General features: G+C 36.7%; 1 protein-coding gene across 11 annotated transcripts in view; it reads right to left on the bottom strand.

The window, feature by feature from the left end:
* The window catches only part of PIAS2 (protein inhibitor of activated STAT 2), a 189,476-nt gene that overhangs the window by 107,993 nt on the left and 54,818 nt on the right, over positions 1–26,665 (bottom strand). For all 11 annotated transcript variants that reach the window (XM_077135545.1, XM_077135542.1, XM_077135540.1 and 8 more), the window contains 3 exons: positions 21,246–21,330; positions 16,448–16,498; positions 16,237–16,327 (listed from right to left, as the gene is read on the bottom strand). In XM_077135545.1, coding sequence (XP_076991660.1) covers positions 16,237–16,327; positions 16,448–16,498; positions 21,246–21,330 — 227 coding nt within the window. The remainder of the gene's footprint in view (positions 1–16,236; positions 16,328–16,447; positions 16,499–21,245; positions 21,331–26,665) is intronic.

The raw sequence follows: 26,665 nt of genomic DNA, 5'->3' as shown, positions 1-26,665 counted from the left end.
ATAACTACATGGAATCTTGAGTAGGACATGAGATTTTGTTGGTTTGTCCAGAGGGATGCCTCAATGAATCCCAGAGTGATCTGATCATAAGCGGAAAAGATCTGCAAAGTCCCCTTCAGGGAATGGTGAAAACGGTGAGAAATTCAACTTTCCCAAGTTGAATTCTTGATGTTCTCACAAGCAGTGTGGACAACCAAAGCTATAGGCTGAGCCTCCAGTCTTGGGGTTTGTTCATACGAAACTTAACCCCACAAAGGATAGGTCAAGCCTACTTAAAATTAGGCTTAAAAGTCACCCCAAGAGAACCTCTTTTGTTGCTCAAATGTGGCCTCTCTCTCCAGCCAACACAACAAGCAAACTCACTACCCTCCCCCTCTCTACGTGGGACATGACTCCCAAGAATGTAAACCTCGCTGGCAATGTGGGACAGAAATCCTAGAATGAGCTGGGACGCACCAACAAGAAACTGAGAAAACCTCAACCTAAAGGGGGAAGACAGAAATGAGACAAAATAAAGTCTCAGTGGCTGAAAGATTTCAAACAGTCGAGAGGTTATCCTGGACATTATTCTTATGCATTATATAGATATTCCCTTTTAAGTTTAAGGTGTATTACAGAGGCTAGAGGAAGTGCCTGAAACTATAGAGCTGTGTTCCAGTAGCCATGTTTCTTGAAGATGATTATATAATGATATAGATTTCATAAAGTGACTGTGTGAATGTGAAAATCTTGTTCTGATGCTCCTTTTATCTATGGTATGGACAGAAGAGTAAAACATATGGATTAAAAATAAATAAATAATAGGGAACAAATGTTAAAACAAATTGAATAGACTGAAATACTAGTGATCAATGAAAGGGAGTGGTAAGAGGTATAGAAAAAATTAGGGGGAACAAAGGTTAAAATATATTGGGTAGATGGAAATACTAGTGGTCAATAAGAAGGAGGGGTAAGGGGAATGGTATGTATGAGTTTTTTCTTTTTTCTTTTCATTTCTTTTTCTGGAGTGATGCAAATGTTCTAAGACACGAACATGGTGATGAATATACAACTATGTGATGATATGTGAATCACTGATTATATACCAAGAATGGAATGTTCATATGTTAAGAATGTTCATGTTTGTATGTTGCTATGTTTTGTCAATAGAAATATATATAAAGAAAAAAAGATACAGGCTCTTTGGAAAACAACAAAAGGGAAGACTCAGAACCAAGGAGGGATACAGAAGCAAGATCACTAGAGGAATTTAAAGTTTCTGGTGCCCACAGCAATAATAAACGTCAATGCTGGTAATCATAGCTAACATAAGTTTCAAATACAGCCCAACTCCTGGCAAAATATTAATACCTGCAGTATCCACTGACCCAGAAAACACATCTGGAGTTCAACAAAAAATTATAGAGCATGACAGAAATCAAGAAAAAACAGTCTCAAGAGAGAAATCAATCATCATATCCAAAGTCAAAAATGACTCAGATGTTGAAACTAGCAGACTGAAATTTAAAGTAACTACGATTGGTATGTTAAAGTCTCTAAAGGTAAAAATAGATGTGTGTGAGGTCCCCAAAAACACTGCTACATTCTGAGATTCAGGAGGACTTAGCATATATATTCAGAGCTAAGATTATAGGCAATCTGGCAGAATCCGCATGCAGGTTTCCTTAGACTTTTCCTCCCATGAGTAGTCACAGAGTATATTCTTCCCTCAGCAATGAAAATTCAGCAACATGTTTACAGTGTTTCTATCCAGGCAAGCCTATCAGAGGCTCAACACACAAAGTTTTGATTGGGGGCTTATCATTTAATTTAGCCACCGTTTGCCTAACATTTTTCAAAATCCCAGACTCCTAGAATGAAACCATGTATCCAGCATAAACATTTGTTTTTATAACAGTTTCAGCACTAAGCCATCCTTATCATTTCTCTATGTAGGGCACTATTTACCAGCCACATTTTTATATGGCTAGACAAGGGTCAACCGTGCAAGCACGCCTTTCTAAGAATGGTATTCTCAGGTCCGCCATTTAATTATTTTCATCACAGGTGGCAACATGCAAGATCTGATAGGTAATATTGGCAGAGTGATGAAGACTATATGAAAGATTCAAGTGGAATTCCTAAAAATAAAAAACACAGTAACAGAAATGAAGAATGTTCTTGACAATTTCATCAGTAGACTGGACTTATAAGAAAAAAAAAAATCAGTGAACCTGAATGCAAGACAAATTGCGTGAACTAAAATCCAAGGAGAAAAAAATACTGAAGTTGAGAATAAAGTATCAAAAGTGCAGGTCAAATCAAATGGTATAATAGGTGCATAATTTGAATGCAAAAAGAGAGATGAGAGAACAGAGGAAGGAAATATTTGAAGAAATAATGGCCAAGAATTTCTCAAAACTAATGACAAACAACAATCAAACATCCAAGAAGCTCAGAGGAAACAGAGCAGGATCAATTCAACATATACACACACCCACATACATCCATGATCATACTGTGTTCAAACTACTGAAAATCAAAGACAGAAGACAGCCAGAGGAAGAAAAAGAGTACATTGCCTATAGAAGAATAAGGATAAAGAGTACAACTAACTTCTCAGAAGCCATGCAAGCAAGAAGACAGTGGAGTGACATTTCAGAAAGAAAACACTGTCAACACACAATTATACATCCAGTGAAAATATCTTTCGAACATAAGAGAAAAATAAAGATAACCTCAGGCCAACAAAACTGAGCGTATTTAGTAACAGTAGGGCTACCCTACAAAAACATTAAAGGAAGTTCTCTGAGCAAAAGGAATAGGACATAGGTGAGAAACTTAGACCTACACAAAGAAATTGAAAACATGGGAAATGGAATAAATTAAGGTAGAAAGCATACTTTTTATTATTTTAGCTGCTCTAAAAGATAATTGTCTGCTAAAAGGAAAAAGAGTAAAAATAACTCAGGGTTTATAGCATATATAAAAAGTACGAAGAGAAATCACAGAAAAAAGATTAAATGTTTTGTACTTTTTGAACTACAAAAAGTACAACCTTGAACTACATTTTCCTGCTTTATTTTTTCATTTTGTACTGAGCCCAGCTTATGTAGGTAGCACTGCACCCATGTAACTGCCACCACAATCAAGATGTATAATATTTTTGTCACCATCCATCACAAAGAAAGATACAGAACAGGGCTACATTTTTTGTGAGGGAAAAAATAATATATATATATATATATATATATACACATGCTTACATTTGTACAAATTTGCATTAGCTTATATTTGAACAAAGAAATACTTGAAGAAAAACAACCAACTAAATTTTATAAATGCTATATAGTATTGAATTTAAATTGGAATTAAAAAAAAAAACCACAGTAAGATATCATCTCATACACACTAGAATGGCCATTATCAAAAATAAACAGAAAAGGACAAGTGCTGGAGAGGATGTAGAGAGGCTAGAGGGAAGTGCCTGAAACTGTAGAGCTGTGTTCCAGCAGCCATGTTTCTTTAAGATGATTGTATGATGATATAACTTCCGCAAAGTGACTGTGCAATTGTGAAAACCTTGTTCTGATGTTTTTATCTATGGTTTGGACAGATGGGTAAAAAATATAGATGAAAAATAAAATAATAGGGGGAACAAATGTTTTAGGTAGAGGGAAATACTAGTGGTCAATGACAGGGGGGAGTAAGGGGTATGGTATGTATGAGTTTTTTCTTTTCATTTCTTTTTCTGGACTGATGTAAATGTTCTGAGAAATTATCATAGTGATAAATATACAACGATGTGATATTGTGAGTGTGCTGATTTGAAAGGATGTACGTCCCCTAGAAAAGCCATGTTTTAATCAAAATCCCATTTCATAAAGGCAGGATAATCTCTATTTAATACTGTGTTTGAATCTGTAATTAGATGATATCCCTGGAGATGTAACCCAATCAAGAGTGGTTGTTAAACTGGATTAGATGACGACGTGTCTCCACCCATTTGGGTGGGTCTTGATTAGTTTCTGGAGTCTTATAAAAGAGGAAACATTTTGGAATTTTGGAGTATGAGGAGATTGAGAGAGAGCAAAGAATGCTGCAGCACCACAAAGCAGAGCTCACAAGCCAGTGACCTTTAGAGATGAAAAAGGAAAATGCTTCCCAGGGAGCTTCATGAAACTGGAAGCCAGGAGAGAAACTAGCAGATGATGCCGTATTCACCACTGCCCTTCCAGCTGAGAGAGAAACCATGACTGTGTTCGCCATGTGCCTTTCCATTTGAGAGAGAAACCCTGAACTTCAATGGCCTTCTTGAACCAAGGTATCTTTTCCTGGATGCCTTTGATTGGACATTTCTATAGACTTGTTTTAATTGGGACATTTTCTCAGCCTTAGAACTATAAACTAGCAACTCATTAAATTCCTCTTTTTAAAAGCCATTCCATTTCTGGTATATTGCATTCTGGCAGCTAGCAAACTAGAACAGTGAGAGTCACTGATTGCACACCAAGTATGGAATGTTCATATGTTAAGAATGTTTGTGTTTGTATGTTGACTGGTTTTATTATAAAATTTAAAAAGAACTCAGGAGATAGTAAGAGGGGTGAGATCAGGCAAAACTGGTGCTGAAGGAATACAGACTGTGAAACAAGACTGATTGTAAAAATGCAAAAATGGACAGCACAATACTACCTGATGGCAGAACAATAATATAAGTACACTGAATGAAGCTGAATGTAAGAATGGTTAAGGGAGAAGGGCTGTGGGCTTCAATAAGATCAAACAGAAAGATAAAGGATGAAGACTGAGAGAGTATAATTTAGGAATGCCTAGAGTGGACAATGATGGGGATTAAATGCACAAACACAAAAAAATTTTTGCATAGGGGAAAACAAATGAATGTCAACATTTTAAGGGGCTGACAATGGATGGTATACAGGAAAAGGTACATTCAATGCAACCTAGGGTCTATAGTCAACAGTAATATTGTAATATGCTTACACTGAATGTAACAAAGGCATTATGCCAAAACTAAATGTCAACAAGCAGGGACTACTGGGGAGGGGTATGGATTCTATGTGGAAAAGGCAATGTCTTCATATCGGTTATGGTGTTGAACTCATTTCTATTTACTTAGATTGGATTATATGATGTGCAAATAAAACTGCATAAAAATGTACCGAGAGAAACAAGTGCTAGAGAAAATATAAAGAAAGAGATGTACCTATTCACTGTTGTTAGGGAAACTGAGAGACACAGCCCCTCTGGAGGGCAGTGTGGTGGTTACACAGGAGGCTAGGGGTAGGGTTGCCATATGATCTTGCAACCCCATTGCTAGGGGTTCTATACCTGAAGGAACACAAATGGACATTTGCGCACTGGTGCTTATGGTGGCAGTGTTAGTAATTCACAATGGATGGAGGTGGCCTCAGGGTACAAAGAATAAGAAATGAAAGGGGAGACCATGGTGTTTACAAAGAACACATTATCGAGCAGATATAAGGAATGAAGTCTTGAGGGATGCAACTAGGTGAATGAACCTTAAGGACAGTATACTGAATGAAATGGTAGAAATAAAAGGACAATTATTATCATGCCTCACTCATATGGATTAACTACAATATACAAACTCAGAACTGATGTCGAGAGCATGGGTTATCAGGCTGGGGTTTACTGTAAAGGTTCCTAGATTGAAAGCTCTTATAGCAGTCACATATATTTAGGAGTTGTAATATTCCTAAATTCTGAATACTGAGCTATTTGTATATAATCTGGTTGTTCCCTGAAACTTTGGGTATTTATATGACACCTGAGACTCTGAGTTAGAGCACTGAAGCTATGAAAGCCAGCATTACTTCACTCAGAAACTGTTAAAAAAAAAAACTGGAAAAGTTATCAGGCTTTGTATAGAGATATGAATGAAGCTGATATGGACAGGATGAAGGTAAATTGGAATACTGGGTAAAGAATGATATAGCCATATTTTCAAACTTCGACCTCTGTGCAAGATCAAAGGGAGAGATTTATTTGGTGGAAAATTTTTATTTTGGGTAGCACATTATCTAACTTAACTTGTATGGTTGGCCAGTTTACTTGAACACTATAATCATGTGGACTCTTGAATAGGGTATGATCTAGGGTATGATCTTGTCAGTTTATACAGGTTAGTGTGATACCCTGATACATCTGAGAGTAATTCTGACAGAGAATAAAAAAGTATTCACAAAGTCCCCTTGGGGGACTGGGGAGAAAGGACAAAATATTGCACTTCCCCATCTGGGGAATTCCTGATATTCTTGCAACCATTGAACAGTCTGAGCCCTCAATCTTAGGGCTTGTCCCTATGAAGCTTATCCCTGCAAAGGAGAACCCAAGTCTACTTAACTTCATACCTAAGAGTCACCCTCAGTCTCTTTTGTTGCTCAGAAGTGGTCTGTCTGTTTCTCTCTAAGCCAACTTGTTGTTCCATATACACAGTACAGGAAGAGTAAATTTATCATCATTCTTAAAGGCTCTAGGATTTTCAAATTGGTAAATGAATATTGGCTCTAATAGCTGCATTAGCCCTTAACAAGGGAGTCAGAATGTCTTTGAAGTTTAAAGCAAGACACTGCCTTCTCTCAAGCTATCGAAGTATGAGATGGTATCTTCCTTTAAAAGAAGGTTGTCTCATCTACACTGAAAATCTGCTGTTCAGTGTATCCACTTTCATCAATTATGTAAGCTAGTTCTTCTGGGTAACTTGCTGTAGCTTCTATATTAGCACGTGCTCCTTTACTTGGTACTTTTAAGTTACGAAGACAGATTCTTTCCTTAAACTACACAGACCAACCTCTGGTTGTTTCAAACTTTTCTTTTGCAACTTCCTCATCATTCAGCCTTCATAGAACTGAAGGGAGCTGGGGTCTTGCTCTGGATTAGGCATTGGCTTAAAGGGAATGTTGTGGTTGTTCGACCATCTATCGAGACCACTAAAGCTTTCTCCATATCAGCAATAAGAATGTTTTGTTTTCTCATCATTCATGTGTTCACTGCAGAAGCATTTTTCATTTACTTTAAGAACTTTTCTGTTGCATTAACAACTTAGTTAACTATTTAAGGTAAAATGCCTAGTTTTTGACATACCTTTCTCACTAAGCTTAATCATTTCTAGCTTTTGATTTAAACCAAGGACACGCAACTCCTTCTTTCACTTAGGCAGGCTATCGTAGGGTTTGAAAAGGTTTATGTACCTTAGAAAAGCCATGTTTTAATCCTAATCGAGCTGTGCGAACAATGGTTTCTTCTAATCCCTATCCAGTATTACATGTTGGAAATTTTAATTAACTTATCTCCATTGAGATGCAACTCAATCAAGTGTGGGTATTAAACTTGATTAGGTGGAGACACATCTCCATCCATTCCAGGTGGATCTTGACGGTTTTTACTAGAGTCCTTTGAAAGAAGAGGCATTTTGGAGAAAGCTTCACAATGACACAGCCATGAGGCAGAGAGTCCACCAGTCAACGATCAAAGGATATTTTATGTAGCAGCTGATATATTCACAAACAACCTTGTACAAGTATTGAGTACTTTCTACTTGAGAGGTTAGTGCTTTGGGAAAGAAAGGAGCAGTGACTTTCAGTGTAACACTATCTCAGAGGAAAACCTCAATTACCTAGACTTGCCATCTCTAAAGAGGGCAGCAAAAGTGACAGATTAAGAGCCATCCATGGTGCTGCTGCAGATTTCATACATGAAGATATCATTCCAACGAGTAAAACATATGAATTTAAAATATATAAACAAGAGGGGGAACAAATGTAAAAATAAATTTAGTAGACTGAAATGCTGGTGATCAGTGACGGAGAGGGGGAAGGGATATGGTATGTATGAATTTTTTCTTTTTCTTTCTTTTTCTGGATTGATGCAAATGTTCTGAGAGGTGATCGTGGTGATGAATATACAACTATGTGATGATATCGTGAGTTATTGATTACATACCAAGAATGGAATGATCATATGGTAAGAATGTTTATGTCTGTATGTCATATTTAAAAAAAAATTGAAAAATCGAAAAAAAAAAAAAAAGGATATCATCCCAAGACATAGCATGATTGGTCCATCTGGAAAATTTTCTGGAACTCATTTATATACATCTATAACACCATGTTTTCTGAAGCAATGCCATAGATTTTAGGCAGTCTATCATACATTTTAGACATGGCCTCCATCATCAGCACAGTCACATGATAATGGAAAAGTCTGCAGACATGAAGTCACCATAGTTAAATATTTCTTCAAGAGTAGTAGGAAAGTCAAAAAGTGAAGACAAAGATCAAATAAATCTTAGCACATTCATGGAAAGTATCCAGAATCATTCTGTCTGTGCTTTTGCCAGGCTCCTTTTTTTTTTTTTTTAATTAATTAACGGAAAAAAAAGAAATTAACCCAACATTTAGAAATAATACCATTCTACATATGCAATCAGTAATTCTTAACATCATCACATAGATGCATGATCATCGTTTCTTAGTATATTTGCATCGGTTTAGAAGAACTAGCAACACAACAGAAAAAGATATAGAATGTTAATATAGAGGAAAAAAATAAAAGTAATAATAATAGTAAAAAAAAAAAACAAAAAAAACCTATAGCTCAGATGCAGCTTCATTCAGTGTTTTAACATGATTACTTTACAATTAGGTATTATTGTGCTGTCCATTTTTGAGTTTTTGTATCTAGTCCTATTGTACAGTCTGTATCCCTTCAGCTCCAATTACCCATTATCTTACCCTGTTTCTAACTCCTGCTGGACTCTGTTACCAATGACATATTCCAAGTTTATTCTCGAATGCCGGTTCACATCAGTGGGACCATGCAGTATTTGTCCTTTAGTTTTTGGCTAGACTCACTCAGCATAATGTTCTCTAGGTCCATCCATGTTATTACATGCTTCATAAGTTTATCAAGTCTTAAAGCTGCAAAATATTCCATCATATGTATATACCACAGTTTGTTTAGCCACTCTTCTGTTGATGGACATTTTGGCTGTTTCCATCTCTTTGCAATTGTAAATAACGCTGCTATAAACATTGGTGTGCAAATGTCCGTTTGTGTCTTTGCCCTTAAGTCCTTTGAGTAGATACCCAGCAATGGTATTGCTGGGTCATATGGCAATTCTATATTCAGCTTTTGAGGAACCGCCAAACTGCCTTCCACAGTGGTTGCACCCTTTGACATTCCCACCAACAGTGGATAAGTGTGCCTCTTTCTCCGCATCCTCTCCAGCACTTGTCATTTTCTGTTTTGTTGATAATGGCCATTCTGGTGGGTGTGAGATGATATCTCATTGTGGTTTTGATTTGCATTTCTCTAATGGCCAGGGACACTGAGCATCTCTTCATGTGCCTTTTGGCCATTTGTATTTCCTCTTCTGGTAGGTGTCTGTTCAAGTCTTTTTCCCATTTTGTAACTGGGTTGGCTGTCTTTTTGTTGTTGAGTTGAACAATCTCTTTACAAACTCTGGATACTAGACCTTTATCTGATATGTCATTTCCAAATATTATCTCCCATTGTGCAGGCTGTCTTTCTACTTTCTTGATGAAGTTCTTTGATGCACAAAAGTGTTTAATTTTGAGGAGCTCCCATTTATTTATTTCCTTCCTCAGTGCTCTTGCTTTAGGTTTAAGGTCCATAAAACCGCCTCCAATTGTAAGTTTCATAACATATCTCCCAACATTTCCCTCTAACTGTTTTATGGTCTTAGACCTAATGTTTAGATCTTTGATCCATTTTGAGTTAATTTTTGTATAAGGTGTGAGATATGGGTCTTCTTTCATTCTTTTGCATATGGATATCCAGTTCTCTAGGCACCATTTATTGAAGAGACTGTTCTGTCCCAGGTGAGTTGGCTTGACTGCCTTATCAAAGATCAAATGTCCATAGATGAGAGGGTCTATATCTGAGCACTCTATTCGATTCCATTGGTCGATATAGCTATCTTTATGCCAATACCATGCTGTTTTGACTACTGTGGCTTCATAATATGCCTTAAAGTCCGGCAGCACGAGACCTCCAGCTTCGTTTTTTTTCTTCAAGATGTTTTTAGCAATTCGGGGCACCCTGCCCTTCCAGATAAATTTGCTTATTGGTTTTTCTATTTCTGAAAAATAAGTTGTTGGGATTTTGATTGGTATTGCATTGAATCTGTACATCAATTTAGGTAGGATTGACATCTTAATTATATTTTGTCTTCCAATCCATGAACACGGTATGCCCTTCCAGCTATTTAGGTCTTCTGTGATTTCTTTTAGCAGTTTTTTGTAGTTTTCTTTATATAGGTTTTTTGTCTCTTTAGTTAAATTTATTCCTAGGTATTTTATTCTTTTAGTTGCGATTGTAAATGGGATTCGTTTCTTGATTTCCCCCTCAGCTTGTTCATTACTAGTGTATAGAAATGCTACAGATTTTTGAATGTTGATCTTGTAACCTGCTACTTTGCTGTACTCATTTATTAGCTCTAGTAGTTTTGTTGTGGATTTTTCCGGGTTTTCGACATATAGTATCATATCGTCTGCAAACAGTGATAGTTTTACTTCTTCCTTTCCAATTTTGATGCCTTGTATTTCTTTTTCTTCTCTAATTGTTCTGGCTAGAACCTCCAACAGGATGTTGAATAATAGTGGTGATAATGGACATCCTTGTCTTGTTCCTGATCTTAGGGGAAAAGTTTTCAATTTTTCCCCATTGAGGATGATATTAGCTGTGGGTTTTTCATATATTACCTCTATCATTTTAAGGAAGTTCCCTTGTATTCCTATCCTTTGAAGTGTTTTCAACAGGAAAGGATGTTGAATCTTGTCAAATGCCTTCTCTGCATCGATTGAGATGATCATGTGATTTTTCTGCTTTGATTTGTTGATATGGTGTATTACATTAATTGATTTTCTTATGTTGAACCATCCTTGCACACCTGGGATGAATCCTACTTGGTCATGATGTCTAATTCTTTTAATGTGTTGTTGGATACGATTTGCTAGAATTTTATTGAGGATTTTTGCATCTATATTCATTATAGAGATTGGTCTATAGTTTTCTTTTTTTGTAATATCTTTGCCTGGTTTTGGTATGAGGGTGATGTTGGCTTCATAGAATGAATTAGGTAGTTTTCCCTCCACTTCAATTTTTTTGAAGAGTTTGAGGAGAGTTGGTACTAATTCTTCCTGGAATGTTTGATAGAATTCACATGTGAAGCCGTCTGGTCCTGGACTTTTCTTTTTAGGAAGCTTTTGAATGACTAATTCAATTTCTTTACTTGTGATTGGTTTGTTGAGGTCATCTATTTCTTCTTGAGTCAAAGTTGGTTGTTCATGTCTTTCCAGGAACCCGTCCATTTCCTCTAAATTGTTGTATTTATTAGCGTAAAGTTGTTCATAGTATCCTGTTATTACCTTCTTTATTTCTGTGAGGTCAGTAGTTATGTCACCTCTTTCATTTCTGATCTTATTTATTTGCATCCCCTCTCTTCTTCTTTTCGTCAATTTTGCTAAGGGCCCATCAATCTTATTGATTTTCTCATAAAACCAACTTCTGGTCTTACTGATTTTCTCTATTGTTTTCATGTTTTCAATTTCATTTATTTCTGCTCTAATCTTTGTTATTTCTCTCCTTTTGCTTGCTTTGGGATTCGTTTGCTGTTCTTTCTCCAGTTCTTCCAAGTGGACAGTTAATTCCTGCATTTTTGTCTTTTCTTCTTTTTGATATAGGCATTTAGGGCAATAAATTTCCCTCTTAGCACTGCCTTTGCTGCGTCCCATAAGTTTTGATATGTTGTGTCTTCATTTTCATTCGCCTCGAGGTATTTACTAATTTCTCTTGCAATTTCTTCTTTGACCCACTCGTTGTTTAAGAGTGTGTTGTTGAGCCTCCACATATTTGTGAATTTTCTGGCACTCCGCCTATTATTGATTTCCAACTTCATTCCTTTATGATCCGAGAAAGTGTTGTGTATGATTTCAATCTTTTTAAATTTTTTAAGACTTGCTTTGTGACCCAGCATATGGTCTATCTTTGAGAATGATCCATGAGCACTTGTGGAAAAGGTGTATCCTGCTGTTGTGGGATGTAATGTCCTATAAATGTCTGTTAAGTCTAGCTCATTTATAGTAATATTCAGATTCTCTATTTCTTTATTGATCCTCTGTCTAGATGTTCTGTCCATTGATGAGAGTGGGGAATTGAAGTCTCCAACTATTATGGTATATGTGTCTATTTCCCTTTTCAGTGTTTGCAGTGTATTCCTCACGTATTTTGGGGCATTCTGGTTCGGTGTGTAAATATTTATGATTGTTATGTCTTCTTGTTTAATTGTTCCTTTTATTAGTAGATAGTGTCCTTCTTTGTCTCTTTTAACTGTTTTACATTTGAAGTCTAATTTGTTGGATATTAGTATAGCCACTCCTGCTCTTTTCTGGTTGTTATTTGCATGAAATGTCTTTTCCTAACCTTTCACTTTCAACCTATATTTATCTTTGGGTCTAAGATGTGTTTCCTGTAGACAGCATATAGAAGGATTCTGTTTTTTAATCCATTCTGCCAATCTATGTCTTTTGATTGGGGAATTCAGTCCATTAGCATTTAGAGTTATTACTGTTTGGATAATATTTTCCTCTACCATTTTGGCTTTTGTATTATATATATCATATCTGACTTTCCTTCTTTCTACATTCTTCTCCATACCTCTCTCTTCTGTCTTTTCGTATCTGACTCTAGTGCTCCCTTTAGTATTTCTTGCAGAGCTGGTCTCTTGGTCACAAATTCTCTCAGTGACTTTTTGTCTGAGAATGTTTTAATTTCTCCCTCATTTTTGAAGGACAATTTTGTTGGATATAGGAGTCTTGGTTGGCAGTTTTTCTCTTTTAGTAACTTAAATATATCATCCCACTGTCTTCTAGCTTCCATGGTTTCTGCTGAGAGATCTGTGCATAGTCTTATTGGGTTTCCCTTGTATGTTATGGATTGCTTCTCTCTCGCTGCTTTCAAGATCCTCTCTTTCTCTTTGACCTCTGACATTCTAACTAGTAAGTGTCTTGGAGAACGCCTATTTGGGTCTAATCTCTTTGGGGTGCGCTGCACTTCTTGGATCTGTAATTTTAGGTCTTTCATAAGAGTTGGGAAATTTTCAGTGATAATTTCTTCCATTAGTTTTTCTCCTCCTTTTCAGTTCTCTTCTCCTTCTGGGACACCCACAACACGTATATTTGTGCGGTTCATATTGTCCTTGAGTTCCCTGATACCCTGTTCAAATTTTTCCATTCTTTCCCCGATAGTTTCTGTTTCTTTTTGGAATTCAGATGTTCCATCCTCCAAATCACTAATTCTATCTTCTGTGTCTTTCAATCTATCATTGTAGGTATCCATTGTTTTTTCCATCTTTCCTACTTTATCCTTCACTTCCATAAGTTCTGTGATTTGTTTTTTCAGTTTTTCTATTTCTTCTTTTTGTTCAGCCCATGTCTTCTTCATGTCCTCCCTCAATTTATCGATTTCGTTTTTGAAGGGGTTTTCCATTTCTGTTCATATATTCAGCATTAGTTGTCTCAGCTCCTGTATCTCATTTGAACTATTGGTTTGTTCCTTTGACTGGGCCATATTTTCAATTTTCTGAGCATGATCCGTTATCTTCTGCTGGCATCTGGGCATTTAGTCAGATTTCCTTGGGTGTTCGACCCAACAGGTTGAAAGATTTTTCTGTGAAATCTCTGGGTTCTGTTTTTCTTATCCTGCCCAGTAGGTGGCGCTCTTGGCACACGTTTGTCTGCGGGTCCCACCAGTAAAAGTTGCTGTGCGTCCTTTAACTTTGGAAAACTCTCGCCGTGGGGGAGGTTCACCAGCCAAAGCGGCTTGGAAGAGTGCCAGCTGGCCCGGGGGTCCGAACGCAGCGAGGGTCGCCGGCCGCCGCAGCCCCGGAGAGCGCCCGTCCAAATTTCTTAGTCGGCCCAGGGTGCCAAGCGTGGCGGGAGGGCGCCAGCCGCCGCGGCCCGGTAGAGTGCACCGTTCCCAGCCGGACCAGGGAGTCACGTGTTTGGAAGGGACATCCCCGGTCACCGTTCTCCGCGGCCTTGGGATATCCGATCCAATTCTCTCAATTGGTCCGGGGGGCCGCGCGTGGTGGGGCGACAACCGCCGTGGCTTGAGGGGACCGCCTGCCCAATTCTGCCAGCTGGCCCAGGAAGGAGGTGCCAGGCTTCTTTTGCCACCACAGCTATCACCCATTAGCATCATTCAGCTCCAAGTAGAGACACTTCTCAAATTCAGATCTTTGTGCAACCCATTAAGATAAAAGATAGATCCTGAGAATCTTGTTGTTGGTAGCCAGAAACCTGAAAGGTAAAATGTCCCTCCTAGTTTTGAATACCGACGGGGCCAAGTAAGGATTTCTCCCCAATTGTTATCTACTCAGCCTCTGCAATTTCAATCTTTTTATTCTCAAAGAATTATCTTAGTCGATTTCACCCTAACAGACATCTTTGAGCATCAGATCAGTCAGTGATACAGTGCTGTTCAAGCTCTGTAAAATACATAAAACAATTATTTCTCAAGTCCAACTAGTATGAGAATAATGGGACTTCTGACAACCATACAATGGAGAGAAGTCAGATCCCTCTAACTGCAAGTTTCTTTCTGGGCCAAAGGACATCATCATTTTGATGCTCAATTACAAGCACTTGGCTTTGGTATAGCCCAGAGACCTAGACTGAATTGCCTGACTTGCTCAACTGCTCCATACGTTGCTGTTCTTGTACTTAATTTCAGAGCCATGCTTTTATACTCAGTAGGGATGCTAACAGCTTCTCTGTCTCCTGGTGGATGGTGTATGCTTTGCTAAAATGGCAACTTAGCATACTGGTGGGGTTGTGTTCTCATAGGACTTCAGTTCCAGGAAACACACCTCAACTTCGTAGTGACTGCAAGGAGGCTATATTCTCCTCCCTCTCTGAAGACGGCTTTGTTGGCCTTCCACATAGATACATCAATTTAGTAACTTTTTCCAAACCTAAGTGGAGACATAACATAGTTCAATTCAACAATTAAGTGTTCATTCTAGTTTGCTAGCTGCTGGAATGGAACAAACCAGAGATGGATTGGCTTTTTTTCTGTTTTTTTTTTACATGGACAGGCACCGGGAATCGAACCCAGGTCCTCTGGCACGGCAGGCAAGCATTCTTGCCTGCTGAGCCACCATGGCCCCCCTTTTTTTTTTTTTTAATACAGGATTGGCTTTTAATAAAAGAGTTTATTTCATTAGTTCTTCAGAGGAAAGGCAGCTAACTTTCAACTGAGGTTCTTTCTTATGTGGGAAGGCACAGGATAATCTCTGCTGGCCTTCTTTCCAGGCCTCTGGGTTCCAACAACTTTTCCCTGGGTGATTTCTTTCTGCACCTCCAAAGGCCTGGGCTGGGCTGTGAGTGTTCAGATGAGGTATGTTGAGCTGCTTGGGCTGTGCAACATTGAGCTCTCTAAGCATCAGACTATTAAATCAAACATCACTCATCACAGCAGGCATGCCTCCTAGCCGACTGCACATGTAATCAGCAACAGATGAGGTTCACACACCATTGGCTCATATCCACAGCAATAGAACTAGGCACCTTCAGATGGCCAAGTTGACCACTGAATCTAACTACCACAGTGTTATTTTAAGATCTAACAGAATATATAGAGTGCAGAGCCATTAGAATAGAGAAATAGGCTGTATTCATCCATGTTGCATGTATCTCAGCTGTCAAAACCCATATATTGTTTTATTACTTAAATGGATTGTCAATCAAATGCAAACACACCCTCCTCCAAAGTGTCTGCCCACAAAAATCAAGGCCCAAACTTAGAATTCTTGATCTCTGTGCCTACTCACTCCTGGTAGCTTCTGCTTGTCATCATTTCACCCACAGCCAGGTATGCTAATCTAAGTTTCCACCACAATCTGCTACCCTAGTTATGTAACTGTCCAAGTCCTGTCCTGCTACTATGCCATTTGATATGATCGCAATAGTCTTTCACAGCTTCCTTGCTTTCTGGCACAAGCTGTTCAAGGCTCATCTTTTTCCTCTGCCCCAGCCATTTCTTCAAGGAGTCATGAATCCCTCTAGTGGAAAATGTTATTTAATACTGATGCTAGGACTGTTTACTGGTACTGAGTTGTCATTGCTTCTTGGTCAAGTCAAAGTTTATACTCAATTTACATATAAGCCCAGTGAATAAAAAGCAACTTACAGGCAAAGGAAACAGCTTCCCATTTACTTTTATACATAAACTATTAGGATAATTATCTTCTTGAGGGCAACTTGTCTCAGCCAGGCAAAGTCTGTATTAAAAAAAAAAAATTATTCTTTTACTCAAACATACTTATGTATTTTTAAATTCAGGACTATATGCATATATTTAACAAGTGTAAAATTAAAGTAATAGAAAACTTCAAACTCACCTCAACTGAACTTGGACTGTATAATCTCTCCTACCACCTGGCAAAAAATCCCTATTGAAAAGAGAAAATAATTAATTAAGACAGCACACTGAGAACACATGAAAGTACCTTAAGAAGGGAAATTTTATTACATCTATGTTACCACATTAAAAAATGTTTAAAAAGAAAAAAGTACAATGAAAATTCACAGCAACATTCTCACCAGAAAAAAGCCTGTTCTTTCATTTATTCTTATTCTTAAAAAATGAACATTAGCCTACCAAGAGCAGAAACTTGAACCAAAATACTGCAGTGACAATAACTTTCATTTACTTAACTTTCAGCCAAATCTCTATTAAATTTTAAGGTGTTTTCAATTCATAGTAACTTTCACAATGCAATATTTATTTAATAGGCAACTGCTGTCGAACTTTTACAGATTTGACATGAAAATACTACGCCTAGGTTCTGAGAAAGTATAATAAATTAAGCTGTTTGCTTATAGTGAAATTCTTAACCTTCACTGAACATTCTAATCACCTGTGGATTTTGTTTGTTTGTTTTGTTCTGTCAATATAGAGGCCTACTTGGAGATATTCTTACCAGTCTAGAATATGACCTGGACATTGGTAGTTTTTAAAGCTACTCAGGTGATTCCAATATGGACCGAAGCTAAAGAGCTAGTGCCTACAGTATCATATCATCTATATATACCATGAGCAACTTTAGAATTATGTATCCAATTAAGGACACAGAACCATCACAGTTTTTACATAATAACTTAATATAAAATATCTTTGGGAGGTGCCACTGAAAAAGTGGTCCATGGTGAAGTGAAGCAGCACTGTTACTGCTTAGGAGCTTGTTAGAAATACAGAATGAATCTCAGGCCCCATCCCTAATCTACAGAATCAGAACCTGCATTTTTAAAAAAATCCCCAGGTGATTGTTATGCACAGTACAGATTAAGATTGTCCTTAGCAAATCATTATAAATCTTTCCAGAAATCATTAGAGATTAGTCCTTTCTTGAGAAATCTGAAGAACTACATTTAGCCCTCCCCTTGCTCTAATCATCTTTTCACCATCTAATTCTGTGCTCACTGGAAGGCAATAAACACACAGTAGTGACCAGCTTGAGGTCTACAGTCCCAAGCTGCACAACCTTGAGAAAATAATGTTGTTTCTAAGCCTCAGTTTGCACATCTGTTAAAGGTGTGAAATAAATGCACCTACCTCACAGAGTTGTAATGGTGATTAAAAGTGTCAATACATGTAAAGTGCCTACATACAGGAAGTAGCTAGATAATTGTGAGCAGTTAGCTGCTGTCATTACCTGTGCTCCAAAGTATTTTCCATGCCAGTAGTAGTCTCTACTTTTCCCATGCCTATTCAAAACATTCCCAATATCCCAGACAAAATGACCTCTTCTGAGCAACCCATATCATTCCACTCACTAAAATCAAGAAAGATCTAATGGTGTGGGGACTGGAACTTCAAAGTTAAATAAAATACAGTATTTGCTCTCAAAGAACTCATATTCTAGTAGGTAACAGACATATTCACCTAAAATAAAATGTCAGGTGTTATACTACATTTTGAAACAAAAAGTGCTAGAGAAAAGAGGAAATCTTAATTTGTCCAATCAAATAAAAAAGCAGGATGTAAACATAAGTGATTTTTAGCCTATTCCTGCACTTAAGCAAATTCCATACACACACACACACACACACACACACACACACACACACACACACACACACACCCTTTTTAAGGCAATCAATAGCATATTCTTCAAAATCCTGCCCCTTGCTTTGTTCAAGGGGCAGGATTTTGAAGATTTCGTTCATTAAAAGCATGTCTCATATGGTGGGCAATGGTCGGGCAGTGGCAGAGTTCTCGCATGCCAAGCTGGAGACCCAGGTTCAATTCCTGGTGCCTGCTCATGCAAAAAAAAAAAAAAGAAATGTCTTATATACTGATATTACTTTTCACCTCTAGCACCTTAGAGCAGACAGAAATAAAAACCTAAAATTGTGGAACTGTAACCTATACCAAACTCTGAAATATGTCCTACAACTAATTGTTGTGATGTACTTTGAAATTTATTGCTTTTATGTATATATGTTATTTAAAGAGAAGGAGGACATAACAGAGAAGATATGATTCAATAGTATACTGGTATTTCTGTTGGTCTCCAGTGTCTTGGAGCAGCTAGAAGAAAAAACAAAAAAACATGGAACTGTAACCATACCAAACTTTAAATTGTTTTATACTTATTTGTTAAAATATACTTGAAAATTTTTTAAAAAGTAATGTCTTATAATCTATTTATTCAAAATAATTCCCTTTGATCAATAGCCTGTCTATACCCAGTGAAGCTTTTCCAGATCACCTTCCAGACCACCAAGGTCAATAAGTGATCTCTCCCTCCTATAAATCAGCTGTTATTTTTCATTACTGTATTGGTTGTTATCATACTGGCACCTTGCAAAGCCAATGATCGTTTTATCTGTATGGTTCAGGTCACTGACAAGACTGCAAACAACTTGTAGAAAGGGATCATGTAAAATAACATAATGCCTTATATTTAATAAGGGATCATGTAAAATAGCATAATGCCTTGTACATAACAAACACTAAATCGGAACAAAAAACAAAACTAAAATAAGGATTAAAGAGATTATTATTGGATGTAAGATATAACTTTAAACTTATTCTATCTTATTTATTTGTTCGTAGGGTGGTTTGTTACAACTTCAAGACTGAAAATACTTCTGATTAGGAAAATTCACCGTAACGTCTTGCTGCCAGCAGACATAGACTGTGTCAAGCTACAAGCCCGTCTATCTACGCACTAGTCATTGGGAGCTCAAATTGTATAGGACCAGATTATTAGATTATATGTTAGAGATTTTCTTGACAGTTATAACCTCAAATAAAAGTGATGTGATTAGTCAAAGAATCTAATCTAAAAGACTATGTCCTAGGCTCTTTCACTTAACAACAGCACATCTTCAAGCTGTTTAAGAGTTTGTAGCCTATAAATTGGAATCCACTATCTTGAAAGGTTGACAATACACATAAACATGCTGAGACTCTGAGAAGTCCTCGCTTGTAAAGAACTTATGCGAATATGTTGAATACAGAATTTTCCTAATATATTCAACCACAGCACCCTTATTTTTGCAAACTTCTTATAAACATCTCAGATGAGAGTCCTAATGAATAGATAAAAGAAGAGAAAAGACTTCTAATTTCTCAGGTCTTTGCTCTCCTTTTTTAACCTCCAGGAACCTCAGTTTTCATGTGCCAAATACGGTAAGAAGGCAAGTTTTAGAACCATATAAATAATTGATTCTTAACAGCAATGACAACATTTTCAAGTGTGAAATCACACATTACAGATTTCTTTCTCTTTCCTCTTACATCTCTTAGTTCATTTGCTTTTTATAAATGTCTACTTCAAACTTCTTCTATTTTTCTAATTGGCAAAGCTAACTGTCCTTTCTAGAACTGTTTACAAATTTCTATGAAATATTCTATTGCATACACCACCTACCTCACTTTGCCCAGAATAGTCCCAGTTATGCCTCTTATCCCAGCATTTTAATGGCGTCCATTCCATTCAGTTTGGATACCTCAGTGTGGATGATAATGTTTATGGTCACCCTATCGTTGGGAGACTATGTTAACAAAAATTCTTTATATGTTATTATATTTGGAATATAATTTTCAATTAAATTAAAACTCACTGACAAAAGCCTACTTAAAATTAGGCCTAAAAATCACCCTCAAGAGAACCTCTTCTATTGCTCAAATGTGGCCTCTCTCTCCAGCCAACACAACAAGCAAACTCACTGCCCTCCTCCTGTCTACATGGGACATGATGTCCCAGGGGTGTGGACCGTCCTGCCAATGCGGGACAGAAATCCTAGAATAAGCTGAGACTCAGCATCAAGGGATTGAGAAAACCCCTAAAATGAGCTGAGACTCAGCATCTAGGGACTGAGAAAAACTTCTCGACCAAAAGGAGGAAGAACGAAATGAGACAAAATAAAGTGTCAATGGCTGAGAGATTCCAAACAGAGTTGAGAGGCTATCCTGGAGGTTATTCATACACATTAAATAGACATCACCTTGTTAGTGAAGATGTGATGATGGAGAGGCTGGAGGGAACTGCCTGAGAATGTGGAGCTGTGTTCCAGTAGCCTATTTCTTGAAGATGACTGTATAATGATATAGCTTTCACAATGTGACTGTATGATTGTGAAAACCTTGTGTCTGATGCTCATTTTATCTACCTTACCAACAGACAAATAAAACATATGGAATAAAAATAAATAATAGGAGGAACAAATGCTAAACTTAGATTGAAATGCTAGTGATGAATGAAAGGGAGGGGTAAGGAGTATGGTATGTATGAATTTTTTTTTGGTTGTCTTTTTATTTCTTTTTCTGAATTGATGCAAATGCTCTAATAAATGATCATGATGAATATGCAACTATGTGATGATATTGTGAATTATTGATTATATATGTAGAATGGAATGATCATATGTTAAGAATGTTTGTGTTTCTTTGTTGTCATTTTTTTATTTAAAATTTAATTAAAAAAATTTTTTTAATCACTGACAAACAGGACAAAATGTAATAATTCAAAAGATACTCAGATTTTATTCAAAGGTCAAAAATTTTTCCTAATGCACAGTATTTATTAAATATTTGACTAATAGTTTATTAATCAAAATACACTATTGTTACTTAGGGAGAAATAGTCCAATATTCACGGAGAAATTTATTTCACGCATTCTTCTTACCTTGAAATGCATATCTCTCTAACTTGTTGAGGTGTCAGAGCAAAAATAAAAAACTTCTCTTGAAATCGTTGGATACTGCTTTGAACTGAGAGAAAAAAAAAAGAAAAATAATATTTCAATTAAAATCCAAGGATATAAACACTTATAATAACCAGGCCAAAAATATATTAAATTTTGAAATTTTTACGTTTAAAAAACACCAAAATAAAACGAAACTGCATCAATCTTGGAATCATGAGAACAAAGGTGCTCTGCAAAGTAGTTTTCTTTAACTATTTACTCATTCTTTAGTCTAAAGCATTACTCAACAAAAATCTGAGGAAGTCAATAGTCAACTCCATCCAAGGAACAGGTTTGGGTTGTTCTTGTTTCTTATTTTGCTTTTGGTGCTTTACATTTAATTACACAGAAGATTCAAATAAGAGAAAATTTATTGAGTTAAGACACACAATACTTACTTGCTTACAAAAAGATTACCTAGTGAGGACATCCTTCTTAACTATTATTAAAAACAGAAACGTATTTATGATTTCATAAAGACTAATACTGAAGCATTATACAATGCTGTTCTAGTGCCCATTAAGACGAAACAAAACACAATTTTTAAATGGCACTTTTCTTTAAACATTGGTAGTTTACAGAAATTATGCTCCTAGAAATCATGTCATAAAGAGGTTCATATTTTCCCAGAACTTTTTTTAAAGGGGGGGAAGTGAGATGCTATTAATGACAAAAGTATTAAAAATGAAACAAAGTCCTATGTCACAAACACAAGCATGGGACAAAAACACAAAACAAAAACATACCTACAACAATAAGTCTCTCTACTTCTTCTGTTCCCATTCACTGCACTTTCCAATCGTTACCTAAGGCTAAGGTCACCAGTGACCTCTTAACTGTCAAATTTTATAACACATTTTGAGATTACAGGTAAATGCACATCTTCAATCCCAGGTAATGTCATGAGTGCCAGTCTCTCCAGAAACTTCAGTCATTTCAGATTTCTCCTTTGAATCCACAGGCTTCATTCTGTGAACAATTCCTACTGCTTCAAGAGCTATTTCTGAGATAAGAACAGGACTTCCTTTTTCACTCCACAACCATCTTCACTTCCTTAGATTATCACATCGTATCCTCTCTGGTCTCCCAAAATCAACTTTTCTCCACTCCAATCTTTCTTTACCACTACTAGAGTTCTGTTCATAAACCTGATGCTTCTGACATTTAAAAACTCTCTGGACAACCATCAACCTCCTTAACATAAAAAAATTATTTACACTCTAGTCTCCCTCATCACTCACACCAGTCTTCACACTATCTCCAGAAATCATTCTGCCAGATTCTGCAAATATATACTATTTGCATAAGCTTTTGTCATTACCCAGAATACTGTGTCACCCTCAGGGAATCCTCTAGTAAAAATTCCAACAAGACTCAAACACAGGCCACACTTAGTGTACAATAGTTTACCTAGAAGATAATTAAAGCCTACCAGCAGAGCAGCATTAGTGGAAGTGATGGGTGTAACAATCCAATAAGCACAATTCTCTTTGACAAGGTCCCTCTAATGGCTTATATGCAAGACTCATTTGACATGGTGTGTACAAAAAGCTAGCTTCCTAATAGGAAACAATATCTCCTAAAAAGTCTAGGTCGAAACTTCTAGCGTCTCTGAAAATGACAAATGCCTAGTTATGAGAGGCAAAATACTCAAGAAAACCTAAATTTTATGGCTTCCCACCAGATATTTAGTTTCATAATTTATCAAACACAGGACATTTTTACGAGCAGCAAAACTGCCTAATAACATAGATGACGTTTACCATTATCAGGCTTCCGGGGGGGGCAGAGCCAGAAAGTAAATCATAGGTCAAATCTGAACACAAAAAGAAAGAATTTTGTAAAACCTTTATCTGCAACAACCCTGCCCTAACTCTTCCTCTGGTAAATTCAGAGGAATTGAAAAGCAGTTTAAAAATTACTTGCTAAGTGAAACAACTTTCCAGTGTTACTTTCATCTCAGCTCCCAAAGAACTTGTAAAATCTGGCTTCAACGCTTAATATGGTACACCAAGATTTCTCTATTTTCTACTTCAATCGTACAACCTCAAGTAGATGAAGAAGACCGTGTCTTACCTTAACACTTTTGGAGATGCTAACATGTTGATTTAACCTCTTTGACATGTTAACACAGTAAAATGAGGCTCAGTAAGAAGGGTAGGGGTGAAAAAGGCTGTGAGAAAGGATCCAGGACAACTACCCTTGTGTGAACCAAAAACTACTCCACTTCCTGTCAGATTACATATAATTTATATGAGACTTCATCTGAAAAAAGTTTCAATTTCAAAATTTTGTATTATGAAGCTCCCAAATACTTGTGTATAACAGACACATGGAAAAAAATACTACATACTATCACAGATATGACCTGAAATCTATGATGCTTACTATGAACATGAAAAAATAACTTTCATTTGCCTCAGAATTTTTTGTTTTGGACAGTAACTTCCCATTCCTCCCACCCCTGGCAACCGCTAGTCTATTTTCTGTCTCTATTACAAGCATTTCTTTCTTTACATTAAATTTTTTATTGTGTGAGCTGGGATTCAGCATCAAGGAATTGAGAAAACCTTCTCGACCAAAAAGGGGAAGACAGAAATGAGACAAAGTAAAGTGTCAGAGGCTGAGAGATTTCAAACAGAGTCAAGAGGTCATACTGGACGTTATTCTTACACATTATATAGATACCCCCTTTTTTGTGTAAGATGTATTAGAGAAGCTGGAGGGAACTGCCTAAAACTGTAGAGTTGTGTTCCAGTAGTCATTTTTTCTTAAAGATGAATGTATAATGATACAGCTTTCGCAATGTGACTATGTAATTGTGAATACCTTGTGTTTGATGCTTCTTTCATCTACAGTATGGACAGATGAGTAAACACATGGATTAAAAATAAATAGAGGGAACAAATGTTAAAAATTGAGTAGACTGAAATACTAGTGATCAATGAAAGGGAGTGGTAAGGGGTACAGAAAAAAAGTAGAGGGAACAAAGGTTAAAATATATTGGGTAAATGGAAAGACTAGCAGTCAGTGAGAGGGAAGGATAGGGGTATGGTATGTAAGAGTTTTTTCTTTATTCTTTTTTCTTTTTCTGGAGTGATGCAAATGTTCTAAAAAATGATCATGGTGATAAATATAATACTATGTGATGATATTGTGAGCCACTCATTGTACACCACATACAGAATGTTTTTATGTTAAGAATGTTCATGCTTGTATGTTGTTTTGGGTTGTCAGTTTAAAAAAAATTAAATTAAAAAAAAACAGGACTGTACACAGAAACCTACTGTAAAAGAGACTATCGTTAATATAATTATAACAATGTTCTTTTTGTCAACTGTAACAAAGGTACCTCAATAATGCAATGTGTTAATAATGAGAAGGCGGAGGGAACTCTATTTTCTGCATAATTTTTCTATAAACCTACAACTTCTCTTAATAAAAAATCATATTAAAATTTTTTTTAATTTTATTGTGGTAAAACATATACACCATAAAATTTGCCGTTTTAACAATTTTGAAGTATACAATACAGTGGCACTAATTACATTTGCAGTGTTGTGCGATCATCACTATTTTCAAAAATTTTTGATCACCCCAGATACTCTGTACCCATTAAGCAAACTCCCATCCCCCCAGCTGCTGAATCTACTTGTTGTCTCTATAAATCTGCCTATTCCAAATATTTCATATCAGATGACTCACACAATGTTTGTCCTATTGTGCTTTTTTCATTTAGTATGTTATCATTTCTTTTTGTAGCTACTATTCCATTGCATGTACTTGTACATTTTGTTTATCCATACATCTGTTGATGGACACTTGGATGATTTTCACCTTTTGGAGACTGTGAATTATGCTGCTATGGACATTAATGTACAAGTATCTATTTGAGTCCATCTTCAATTTTTCTGGGTATATACCTAGGAGTAGAAATTGCAGGGTCACATGGTAACTCTAAGTTTAAATATGTGAGGAACTACCACACTATTTTCCCAATGTGGCAGCATCATTCTATGGAGATTATTTCCACAAGCAGTATACAAGGGTTCCAATATCTCCACATCCTCACCAACACTTATTTTCCTTTTTTTTTTTTTAAGTATAGCTGTCCTGGTGAATGTTAAGTGATATGGGATTCCACTGTTGTAATTTACATTTCTAATGACTACTGGTTTTAGCAGATTTCATGCACTTTTTGGTCATTTGTATATCTTCTCAGAAGAAATATCTATTCAAGTCATTTGCCCATTTATTAACTGGGTTGTCCTTTTGTAGTTATTGTTCTTTATATATTCTGGATATTAAACTTTTGTCAGATATGTGATTTGTAAATATTTTCTGCCATCTTGTTGGTTATCTTCACTCGGAGATACAGCCTTTGGTGTGCAAGAGTTTTTTAATTTTAATAAAGTACAAATTATTTTTTTTCTTTTGTTAACTATGTTTTTGGTGTTCCTTTTAAGAAGCCATTGTCAAACTAGCTCATTTCTCTCTTAACCCTTTTGGTCAAGAAGGTTTTCTCAATCCCCTGATGCTGGGTCCCATCTCATACCAGGATTTCTCTCCCACGCTGCCAGGGAGATTTACCCCCCTGGGAGTCATGTCCCACGTAGAGGGGGAGGGGCAGGCAGTGAGTTAGTTCACTTGCCATGTTGGCTTAGAGAGAGAGGCCACATCTGAGCAACAAAAGAGGTTCTGTGTGGGTGACCCTTGGGCATAATTTTAAGTAGGCTTAGCCTATCTTTTGCAGGAATAAGTTTCATAGGGGCGACACCCAAGATAGAAGGGTCAGCCTATTGATTTGGTTTCCCCATGGCTTGCTAGAATATCAGAAATTCTTCAAATGGGGAAGTTGAATATTGCCCCTTTCTTCCCATTCCCCCCCGGGGGACTTTGCAAATACTTCTTTATTTACTGTCCAAATCTCTCTGGGATTTATCAGGGCATCACACTAACCTGGACAAACCAACAAAATCTCATTCCCTTATTCAAGATTCAGTGTACTTATGCTGTTAACTAAACTGACCATACAAATTAAATTAGGAAATGCACTACCCAAAATATAAATTTTGCACCAGATAAACATCTCTCCTTTTAGTTTCACACAGGAGCTGAAGTTTGAAAACATGGACGATATCATCCTTTACCCAGTCTTATGATATACTTCAGTCCTATCCAAATCAGCATCATTCATGTCTCTACTCAATGTCTGATCACTTTTTCAACTTTTTAAATAGTTCCTGTATGGGGTATTGCTGACTTTCAAAGTTTTGGAGGTCTAAAACCTGAGAATTTCCGGTTTATTCACATAAATACCCGAAGTTTCTGGGAAAGACCATGTTATAAAGAAACTGCTC

Source organism: Tamandua tetradactyla, chromosome 18, assembly GCF_023851605.1.
Source record: "Tamandua tetradactyla isolate mTamTet1 chromosome 18, mTamTet1.pri, whole genome shotgun sequence".
Classification (NCBI taxonomy): domain Eukaryota; kingdom Metazoa; phylum Chordata; class Mammalia; order Pilosa; family Myrmecophagidae; genus Tamandua; species Tamandua tetradactyla.
This window is presented reverse-complemented; position numbering and strand designations above follow the sequence as displayed.